At 38.3% G+C, this 12,326-nt stretch overlaps 1 protein-coding gene across 1 annotated transcript; it reads left to right on the plus strand.

The window, feature by feature from the left end:
• The first annotated feature begins 10,735 nt into the window (after positions 1-10,735).
• LOC102473324 (olfactory receptor 51I2) lies at positions 10,736-11,698 on the plus strand. The gene has a single exon (XM_006141114.1). It carries the CDS (start codon positions 10,736-10,738, stop codon positions 11,696-11,698), a length of 963 nt encoding a protein of 320 aa, XP_006141176.1.
• Positions 11,699-12,326: the final 628 nt, after the last annotated feature.

Genomic DNA, 12,326 nt, shown 5'->3' on the forward strand with positions numbered 1-12,326 from the left:
CCAAACACTTCTGTATTATATTCAGGAAGTCCTTATTCAGAGCTTGACCCAGACGCTATCAAGAATATGGCAAACAGAAGCCATGCAATGGCAGAGTGGTAATGCAGCTGGATTCACATGAGAAAGGTCCTGGGTTCACATCTTGGCACCTCCCTAATCACACCAGATTGTGTGTGTTCGTGTGATCTGTTTCTGCTGACACTGGATGTGACAACCCCATTGTGGGTGCCTTTTTCTCTCTCTGACTGTCTTTGTTTTTCTCTCTCACTCTGCTCCTCCAATATGATAAGTAAATAAGCTTTTAGAAATATAGCATAAAAAGCAAATAATTACACTCAGATTTCTGGGTATAGAACAATCTGGGTCCTTCTAAACTCTCACTAATTTCAAATGTTATATTCAGTGTTTACTTACTTTAAAAAAAGTCCAGACTCATCAGAAGATAAATTTAAAAGGACCCCAAAGGGTGGTGTCTTCCATCCATTGGAGGGCAGATTAGTGTTAATGCAGTTATAAGAAGGTGTAAATAGACCGTGGTTAGACACAAAGTGCTATAAGAACTCAGAAGAGAATTTATTGACCAAAAAGTGAGAAAAGATTCAGACAAGAAGGATTAAGGGTGAAGAAGAATGCCAGTCTGATGGGTGCATACTTAATGAAACGAAATTAATGTGAAAATAAAACGTGAAATATAAGATAATTTGGTGAGTTTATGGAAAAGGAAGTAGTCAGACATGGCTCAGAATAATTTGTGTGTATGAATTGAAGGGAGAAATACTAAAATAAGCTAGGAATGATAGATAATAGAGGGGTTTGTTGGGGTCTTTTAAATCTGATTGAAACTTTTGACATTCATCAAAGAATACACCATCAGAAATTAAAAATTCCTACTAAATATTCAAATTCAATTAGCCAAGAAGACAGAATGAGAAAAACTCAGAAAATGGAAAAGAATGCACTCACACATGCACAACATGGCCTAGAATCTTTTAAAAAATGCAATGTTATCTCATCAAGGACAATTATATGTAAAATAGAAATGATAAAATAAAGAAAAGTAAATAAATGAATTTCTAATAATGTAATAGTACCAAAAAAAGTAAGAGATATGTTCATAAATTGAAATAAGGTAATTGAGCATAACAAACATTAGCATTAAGCAGTTATTATTAGAACAACTGTGGAAACTTGAATGTGTACTTATACAGTGACTATAACATTAGATTAATATAATATGTATAAGTTTGAAATGGTATTGTGCTTATGTGAAGGAATCTATTTTTAGAAGGTGTAAGATTAATATTGTTTAAGACAGATTGTAATGTATACAACTTACTTTCAATGAGCTGCTCCAAAAAATGTATGTGTGTGTGTGTGTGTGTGTGTGTGTGTGTGTGTACATGCGTGGGTATAAAAGGTGAGAGTGGAAGAGAAAACTGGAAATCTAAGAGGAAAGAATGTTAGCAATCAAAATAATGAGAATACAAGCGTTCATTATAATAGTCTCCCAACTTTTCCATAGATTTGAAGTTTATAAAGCTAAGCAGGATGAATCAAGAAATACACATGTACACAAAGAAACATATGTGTGAGAGTATAATTTATATTACTATGTGTATGTGTGTATATATATTACCTATATAAAATATATAAATATATGTGCATATATATATATATATATATGTGTGTGTGTGTGTGTGTGTGTGTATTCATAGGGGAAGTCTTCTGTATTTTAAGAGACACATGAGGTCTCTCAGGTAATTACTGAATGCTTGAGGTGGGTCTCAAGACTGAACCTTGTCCCAAGCTTATCTGATGGTGTTAAGAATAAAACATTAGAATGAATAAAGTGAAATAGTCACAATTCTTCTTGACCAGAATGTGATTTCCATTAAGCCTGGAACTGGAACTTTGCCCACGCACACTCAAGTTCACTCAAGAGTGTTAACTATGACCCCTGACCACCCTTTCCTTTCTCACTTGAACTGCTTAACACAATCTGTGGTTTTATAAATAATTGCATATGAAATGGGGAAATGCTGGAGGCCTGGCACCAGAAACAAAGTTTAGGTTATTTCTCTGTTCTACATACTTAACTAAAGCTAAGCAGGATGAATCAAGAAATACACATGTACACAAAGAAACATATGTGTGAGAGTATAATTTATATTACTATGTGTATGTGTGTATATATATTACCTATATAAAATATATAAATATATGTGCATATATATATATATATATGTGTGTGTGTGTGTGTGTGTGTGTATTCATAGGGGAAGTCTTCTGTATTTTAAGAGACACATGAGGTCTCTCAGGTAATTACTGAATGCTTGAGGTGGGTCTCAAGACTGAACCTTGTCCCAAGCTTATCTGATGGTGTTAAGAATAAAACATTAGAATGAATAAAGTGAAATAGTCACAATTCTTCTTGACCAGAATGTGATTTCCATTAAGCCTGGAACTGGAACTTTGCCCACGCACACTCAAGTTCACTCAAGAGTGTTAACTATGACCCCTGACCACCCTTTCCTTTCTCACTTGAACTGCTTAACACAATCTGTGGTTTTATAAATAATTGCATATGAAATGGGGAAATGCTGGAGGCCTGGCACCAGAAACAAAGTTTAGGTTATTTCTCTGTTCTACATACTTAACTTGAGTACATAAAAGCTCACCTATTAAAAAAAAAACTTTTTATAAAGAATGAAAGGAGACAGGGACAGAATATAGCATAAGACCAGTGGACCTCATAAGAAATGACCCTCTCTCAGGGTAGGTCTAGTACTCTACCCCAGGTTGCCTCCAGATGTAGGCAGCATATGGATGGACTCATAATCACATAGCCCTAGAGAATGAGTCAGTCAGCTTCCTCACTGCTATGGAACTTCACTCTTTTCTCCATCTTATCTGCAAGACTCTCATCTTCCAGGAAAAGATAAAATATCCATCATCTGTGTCTTGCTCCTTCGTTTTCTTTCCCCTACTCCCATCGTAGCTTGTACTCACTTGCATTAAAGCACTTATTACATGCTCTTGGGAATATACTGTGTACTCATCATCTATTAGTTCTGCAAGGGCAGCACTGAAATATGATTCACACTGATGCCATATTCCAATGCAGAATGATGGGCCCACAAAGGCTGCATGAATGTTACTTCAATAAAATTATTTATGAATCATAAATCCTGAACAAACACTGTGAATTGTCAACGAAGTACAAACCACATTCCTAGAAATTACCTGCCATGGTTTTCTTTAGACAATATAGCCATTAACCGCTACAGAACAGTGAGTGTCCCTTCATCCACCATGGCACCTCCTTTCACATGAATGGCCTTTAACTATTGCCTGAATGTATAATTTTACAGATTCTAATCTTTATAGAGCACTCTCTTCAGCCAGTCTACCAGGATTAATGACACTTTAAATCCACAGTCTTCTGTATGTGGCTACCCAGGAAGCCACTTTTCTTACTGGCAAGTTGAAACAATATTCAGAGGCCAATATTTGGACACATGAATGCTCATTTAAGATGCTTCTGAAATTTTTGTATCTGGGATTTTTTTATGATTTCAAAGTAGTTCACATTTTCAAAATGAAATAAGCTTCCAAAGATAGAATAAGATAGCAAGGAAGAATTCCTAGATTGGAAGACACTGTGTATCTTCAAGGACAGAAAACTGACGAGATGGAAGAACTCTCAGAAAACACTTGCCCATGTTTATCTTTTCTTGTCTTCAGGCCCTTTTTTTCCCTGTCTGTCTCCTCAGGTTACTCAAACATACTGTGTTGGACAGAATGAAGATTTCATTATGTTCATGGTGAACAGACAGAGCATGTGGGGCTGATTAACCTGGTGAACCCCTTGAAAACAAGGATAAAGGGGAGAATATAAACAATATGGACCCTGAGTCTCTGAAAGGCTGCTTCTTGGAGGGATCAAAAATGTTCTATATGAGGGAACCAGCAGTTAGCATAATGGCTATGTCGCTGGACTCCCACGTAGTCGACCGCAGTTCACGTCCCAGACCCAGTGGCTTAAAACTCACGCCGGGCGCGTGTGCGTGCATGCCCAAGATCCCGAGAGGAGAATGGAGGAGAAGGGATTGCGGCGTGACCATCCCCCCTGGGGGGTGATTTCTCGCTTTCTGTCTCTATGTCTCTCTCTGTCTGTCTGGCAAGTGCACGCGCCCTACAGTGAAAATCTCTCAAAAAAAAAAAATGTTCTATATGACTGCAAGTAGATAAGCTGATATCAGGGAGGAACACAGCACAGGAAAAGATGGTAGTGCACAGTAAAACATAGGGAGTTGTGGTAGAATGATTGTGCCTCCCCAGGAGCTACATGTGATGATTCTAGCCATCCCCTCCAAGGTCAAAAGTTCACATAGCTCATTTGTTCTATAACTCTCCATCTTATCACAAACACACCAAACATTCTCCATTTCCCAAAAAAATAGAAAGTGGAGCCAACAGGTGGCGTAGTGGTTACAGTGCTGGACTCCCACATGGTCATCAGCAGTTCATGTCTTATACCTACTGCCTTGAAAATCATGCTGAGCACATGTGTGTGTGTGTGTGTGTGTGTGTGTGTGTGTGTGTGTATGTGTGTGTGTGCGTGTCAAAGACCAAGGAGGAGAATGAAGATGAGGTAATTGTGGTGTGGTCATCTCCCTTAGGAAATTATTTCTCACTTTCCCTATCTCTGTCTTTCCCTGGCAAGCACACATGCCCTATGGCAAAAACCTTTAAAAAATGTAAAAAAATTAAAAAAACACTGCACAAAATTGCCTCCATGCCTGTGGCCTGGGTAACCTTGGGGAGTGGTAACTCACCAAGGAATTCAGCCATGGTATAAAGACAGTGCCTCATCTGAAAAGTCTTCCTGGGCTTCTTCAGGATGTGGAGAGCTGAAGAAGGCTGAAACAGTAGCAAGGTAAGTAACTGAACCCTGCACACAGTCCCTTCTACATGACGTAGCAGTTGGAGGGCCTTGTTAGTGAATCTGAGAAATCCACTCTTACACAACTCAAAAGAGGAAGAACCAATGTGCTAGGGGATGAACAAATGTCAAAGCAGGAAGGGAAATAGAAGGCTTAGACATCCATGGATCGTAAGTCTATACCCCCACATGAGAGAGAAAAGGTAAGAAGTCTATTTTCTTAAAAGGCAGGTTCCTCACTTTAGATAACTTTTTAGAAACCCCAACTGTGTGACCAGGCAGATTAGCTCCCCTTGCCTTCTCTAAGCAGAGCAATAATATGAAGATGTGCAATCCGGAGTGATTCAAATGTTTGCTGTGGGTTCAGCTTTCTCTAGGAGATTACTTTCACACTCTTCTGGCTCAAAGAGTCTTTATAGAAAGGACTTGGCTTTGAAGTAAAGCAAAGGAAGAATAATAAATGCATATTTTTGCTACCATGCAGTATGAATTTTGGAAGCACACATAGGCACGGATTAATAGAATTCTGAATGTTAAAGAATTGTTTAAAATCACTACATTTATTTTTTTAAGAGAGATTTTTGTTAAAGGGCACTCACTAAAGAAAGAAAGAGAGACGGAGAGACCAAAAAAAAAAAAAAAAAGAAAGAAAGAAATAACCCCCCAGGGAGAGATGGTCACACTGCAATCCCTTCTCCTTTATTCTCTCAAGATTTTGGGCACATGAACACACGCATGCCTGTCATGAGTTTTAAGCTGCTGGGTCCAGGACTCGAATTGCAGTCTAATATGTAGAAGTCCAATGATGCAACCATTACACCAACTGCAAGTTTCCACATATTTTCTATTTTCTAGTTGTATTTAGTAATAATAATAAAAGAAAAGAAAGAAGAAAGAAAGAAAGAAAGAAAGAAAGAAAGAAAGAAAGAAAGAAAGAAAGAAAGAAAGAAAGAAAGAAAGAAAGAAAGAAAGAAAGAAAGAAAGAAAGAAAGAAAAGAAAAAGAAAATTTTGACCTGGAGATAACAGCAGAAAAAGAAAGCTTGTCTAATTTGCAGGATTAATACCAATAGATTTAATCTAATGCTCTCTGACAGAATGGGAATTAGGAAACATGGCAATCCAAGTCAACTACTAAATGGGCATTTTACAAAACTAAAGAAATAAAAAAGATGGGACCAGCAGTTGACGTAATAGCTATGTCACTGGATTCCCATGCTGTTGACTGTGTTTTGAGTCCGAGACCCAGTGGCTTAAACTCACTCTGGGCACGTGTGCATGTGTGCCCAAGATCCCTAGATGAGAATGGATTGCGGTGTAGCCATCCCCCCTGGGAGGTGATTTCTCTCTTTCTATCTCTCTGTCTCTCTCTGTCTTTCTGGTGAGCACATGTGCCCTAGAGCAAAAACCTCTTCAAAAAAAAAAGAAAGAAATCAAAAAGAAAAATGCTCTTTAAACATGCAGAACTATTTCTCAATACCATATTCATAACATGTAAAAACAGATGAAAGATAATTATTTGGTTCATTTATGTAAGAGCTACCGCTTATATTTTGACAATTTACCTTAAAAGATACCTTAAAAATGTATCCATTTACTTATCAGCTTCTTGAAATATTCAGCTTTACCTAGCATTTTAATCCCTCTACCTAAATCAAAAATATTTATCCATTACTCAGTGAAGGACACATCCTAAGATAACAGACACGTGGTTTCTGAATCTTATATGTGAGGCAAATCAATGGAGGATGAAAGAATAAGAACTATGGTTTGATTTCAGAGAATGAAAGACCTCAGATTCCTGCAAGTTTAATGAGGAGTCCAAAATTTATCCTGTAATCTGATTTAAACTAGCAATAACAAGAAGAATACTTCTTGTAATAACCCTGTGTAAACCCAAAGATGACTGACAGAGGTAACCATAAATTCAGTTAATCTGAAGAAACCATTGCTCTTTACTACATACTAATTATCTCATGTAAATTGTGAACATGGGCACCTAGGGGATATTGTAAAGAGGACAGGAATAGGTGATGAGTAAATTATAAAACTGATCAGTCATAATTTAATCATTTATTCACTCATGCATTCATTTACTTTTTGCAACAAATAATAAACAAAAGAAAAAAGAGGACAGGGAATTTAAACTTCAAAATCAGAACAATTAAATTGATGTTTCTTTAAAATATGAGACTTGGAATACAGAATGGGAATACCTTAGCAAAGTAAAAGACATGTGGCTTTGTCTTTGAAGGACCCAATACATAAAAAGGAGAGTAAAAGAAAGATTTGGGGAGGACTAGGAAGAGATCTCATCTCTAGAGTCCAAATCACACAGCCATGACATACTATAGGAGAATAGCTTTTGGGAGTAGTCTTATCTACCCACCCACAATTGACAGATCTCCAGCATCTAGTGTAACCCATGGCCAAGGCAGACAATCTAAGAGCACTGAAAGTGTTTAAGCCAAATAGACTCAAATTTGAATTTGGATTTTCACTTCCAGATCCTACAAAAATGCACTGAGCCTCTCCTTTCCAGCTTTATTTTTTTAATTTATTTTTTAAAATATTATTGTTTCACTTCATTTTTTTGGAAATGAGGCAATTCTTCCTATCTTACTTAGGTATTTGGAGCAGAGAGATATTATATCAATTAATATATAATTGATATATTATGTATTAATGTCTTAATTATATTAATGCATGAAAATTTATTATATATTAATATTGTATAATGTATGTGATAAAGACATTTATATATACTTAGTGTATTAACTATAATTATTATATTATGAATTTATTAATATATTAATACACAAAAAGTGCTGAGTTAAATGTCTGGAAAACAAGGATAATCAATAAATTACTAAGCTTATTTGCCCAGATCAGACATTGAAATTAGTAGCATTAGTAAAACAGGTACAATTAAACATTAAACCTGAGTTTATGTATATTTGATATACATTTTTAGTTGGTGTCTGTGGTATGTAATTTTGAAAAAAAAATCTCAGAATCCATGGGCCTGTGGCCATGACTCTCCCAGTTAGGAAAGATGACAGTGCTCAACAATTTGCAGGGAGGCACATTCAAGGATTTACCAAGAACTATGAACGGGAGTACTAACAGGATGAACAAAATGTTGGCTGCTTTTCTAAAACTGGGAAAAATGTTCAGTGAATGTCATCAAAAACAATTTCTGGAAGAAAATCTAGAGCCTGAAATGAAAAAGCATTCAGTGATCTACGCTGATATTCTCTGGGCAACTCATAGATAGACCCCATATATTTGAGTGTTCTCTGCGACCTTGAAAGAATCTATTTGACACTTTGTTTACCCAAATTTTCTTAGTACCTATTTTCACTCTCAGCATGGGATTTTATTTTATCATTACTAGCCTCGATCAAAAGACATTGCCAGGGCCTGCATGGTATAGTCATTAAGTATTGTGCACTGGGAGCAGGATCCCATACAGCCAACCCCAGTTTGGCCCCTGCAACTTGAACAAACTGAGTATACATCCATGCATGCCCAGCATCCTGATGGGAAATAAAATGGAGGAAAAGGATTGCTGCCAGACCGCACTCCACTAGGAGATACGTTCTCCATCATGTCCTCTCATCTCTGGACTCTACACCTACTCTCTGGCAATAAAAACATAAAATATATTTTCTTTTTTTTTTTTTTTTTTTTTTAGTTTTTGCCATAGGGTACATGCACTTGCAAAGAAAGATTAAGACAGAGAGAGAGGGAGAGAAAGAAATAGCCCTCCAGGGAGATGGAACATCACAGTTCCATCACCTTGATTTCTCCTTGGGATAATTATAGGCATGCACACATAAGCACCCAACATGATTTTCAAGCCTTCAGGTCTGAAACTCGAACCTGCAGCCAACTATGTAGGATCCAGTGCCTTAAACTCTGTAACGTCTTCTGGCCCCAAATAACTGTTTTTGGAAAGACATTTTCAGAAGTTGGGGACCAGTAGCTAGCATAATGGCTATGTCACTGGACTCCCATGTAGTTTACCACAGTTTGAGTCTCGGAATCGAGGACTTAAACTCACGCCGGGCACATGTGTGTGCATGTCCAAGATCCCAAGAGGAGAATGGAGGAGAGGGGATTGTGGTGTGGCCATCCCCCCTAGGGAGTGATTTCTCACTTTCTGTCTCTCTGTCTTTCTGGCGAGTGTACGCACCCTACAGCAAAAACCTCTCCAGAAAAAATTAAATGATGTTTTACTGCTCCTTTATTCAACTCTGCTACCATGATTATGTATCAATATTCTTTGTGGGTTTTTTTTTAGTTTTTGCCATAGGGTACATGCACTTGCAAAGAAAGATTAAGACAGAGAGAGAGGGAGAGAAAGAAATAGCCCTCCAGGGAGATGGAACATCACAGTTCCATCACCTTGATTTCTCCTTGGGATAATTATAGGCATGCACACATAAGCACCCAACATGATTTTCAAGCCTTCAGGTCTGAAACTCGAACCTGCAGCCAACTATGTAGGATCCAGTGCCTTAAACTCTGTAACGTCTTCTGGCCCCAAATAACTGTTTTTGGAAAGACATTTTCAGAAGTTGGGGACCAGTAGCTAGCATAATGGCTATGTCACTGGACTCCCATGTAGTTTACCACAGTTTGAGTCTCGGAATCGAGGACTTAAACTCACGCCGGGCACATGTGTGTGCATGTCCAAGATCCCAAGAGGAGAATGGAGGAGAGGGGATTGTGGTGTGGCCATCCCCCCTAGGGAGTGATTTCTCACTTTCTGTCTCTCTGTCTTTCTGGCGAGTGTACGCACCCTACAGCAAAAACCTCTCCAGAAAAAAAAAAAAAAAAAAAAAAGATAGACATTTTCAGGATTTTTTATTCAATCCCTCCAAACTTAGTACACAAAAAGATTCCATTTTAATTCTTTGTTCCTGAAGAAGCTGTGGATTCCAATTCCTTGGATGGATTAAGAAATTTACTTCTTTTTAGTTAGTTCAAATATATTCCTTTGACTCTCAGGTAAGTGTGATACTCTAATGAGACAATTAATGTGAAACAGCCTAGTATATTGCAAAATGCAGTACCACTTGAGGAATAAGAAACAGGATGAAGACCATGATGATGATAATGATGAGATTTAGTGTGTTTTACATTTTAAAGAATTTTTTTTTTTGAGAGGTGTTTTTGCTATAGGGTGCATGTGCTTGCCAGAAAGACAGAGAGAGACAGAGACAGAAAGCAAGAAATCATGCCCCAGGGAGGATAGTCATGCAACAATCCTTTCTCCTCCATTCTCCTTTCAGAATCCTGGGCACAGATGCACACGCACCCAGCATGAGTTTACGCCACCAGGTCTGGGACTTGAACTACAGTCAACAACATGGGAGTCCAGTGATGTAGCCATCACACCATCTGCTGGTCCCATATTTTAAAGAATTTTTAAAAATATCATTTCAATTAGGGAGTACACTGTATTGTGGAGTAAAACAGTATAGAATTTCTACTTAGAAGCAACTATTTCTAAATCCATCTCAGTGACTTAAGTTCTGATAATTAGGGACAAATACCATTCCTTACAATCTGTATGAGTTTCAAGAACATATTAGTTCATGTGTTAGCATTCCTGGAAGAGCTAATAATACAGAACAAACAATGAGAACATGGGAAAGAGATAATGAAAAACATACACAGCATGAATAAATAAGTTCCTAGTGACCCATGTCCTGTCAGCGTCTTTCTCTCTGTCCAGATTGAAGAGGTCACGTCTCCTTAGAGCCCACAGTTGCCTTCTGAGCATGCCTCCTCCACAGACAGACATCAACATCTCCTTCTTCCATCCACCTGTCTTCCTACTCATTGGCATCCCAGGGCATGAGGCCGCTCATGGATGGATCTCCATCCCCTTCTCCTCCATGTACACTGTGGCCCTCACTGGAAACTGCCTGATTCTCCTGGCTATCAGGAGGACCCCCAGCCTGCACCAGCCCATGTACTACTTCCTGTCCATGCTGGCCCTCACTGATGTGGGCCTCACCTTATCCACACTACCCACAACCTTGGGTGTTCTCTGGTTTGACCATCGGCTCATTAGCTTCAATGCCTGCCTAGTCCAGATGTTCTTCCTGCACTCCTTCTCTGTAGTGGAGTCCTCAGTTCTCCTGGCCATGTCATTTGATCGTTTTGTAGCCATTTCCAACCCATTGCGCTATGCAGCCATCCTCACAAATAATGTCATCATTAGGATTGGGCTGGCCATTGTGACTCGAGCCATTGTGTCCCTCTTCCCTGTACCCTTCTTGCTGAAGAGACTGAACTTCTGCCCAGACAAGACCCTCTTGTCCCACTCCTTCTGTTTTCATGCTGACGTGATGAGGCGAGCCTGTGCAGATATCACCATAAATATTCTCTATGGGCTCTATGTAGTATTGTCCACAGGGGGCATAGACTCCCTGCTCATTGTCCTGTCCTATACGCTCATCCTGCACACAGTCCTGGGCCTGGCTTCTCCCAGGGAGCGCATCCGGGCCCTCAACACCTGTGTCTCCCATATTCTGGCTGTGTTTGTCTTCTTCATCCCAGTCATTACCATGTCTATGATCCACCGTTTTGGGAGGCACTTACCACCCATTGTACATTCCCTTGTTGCTTACGTCTACCTGGTGGTGCCTCCTGTGCTCAACCCTATCATCTATAGTGTCAAATCCAAGCCCATCAGAGAGGCCATGCTCAGGGTTCTGAGGGGAAAGGTCTGGAGCTGATGATGGAGGACTTGGAACCTTGAATAGTGACTTGTAAACCAAAAAATTAAATAAAACTCTTAAGTCAAGTTCCACTCGTGCTTTTCTATCGACACCTGACATGGAGAGTGTTTTATTATAATAAACACTGTATCCATTCTTATTTTTTTATGTATGTCATGTGTATTTATTAATTGCCAACTTTTCAAATGCTTTATTCTAGTTACCAGGAATGTAAAGACAAGTTATACATGCCCTTTCCCATCAAATGTTCACATTTGCATATATACACAAAATAAGTAAATAGGAAAATGTTTAATACAGTATAGTAAGTGCATTGCTAAAGTGTGTACAGGTTGCTAAATAAATAGATTAACAAATTGTATTATTAGTTCAGTTTATATTTAAATGCAAATAATTATAACTCTTGTCTTCTAATTTTGTGTGCATAATTACATGTAAAATGATACATATTTTTAAATAAACGATGGATATAAACAAAGATATTGCATTACTGTTATTTATCAATTATTCATTTATCAGAACTAATACTTTACTGTGCCTAATAAGGTCGAAACTTCAAAAATTAATTGTATACTATTTTTGCCTGTCTTGACTCTTGCAGCAAATTGCACTAGAGAAATATAGA

The sequence above is a fragment of the Tupaia chinensis genome, unplaced genomic scaffold, assembly GCF_000334495.1.
Source record: "Tupaia chinensis unplaced genomic scaffold, TupChi_1.0 Scaffold000047_1, whole genome shotgun sequence".
NCBI classification, from domain to species: Eukaryota; Metazoa; Chordata; class Mammalia; order Scandentia; family Tupaiidae; genus Tupaia; species Tupaia belangeri.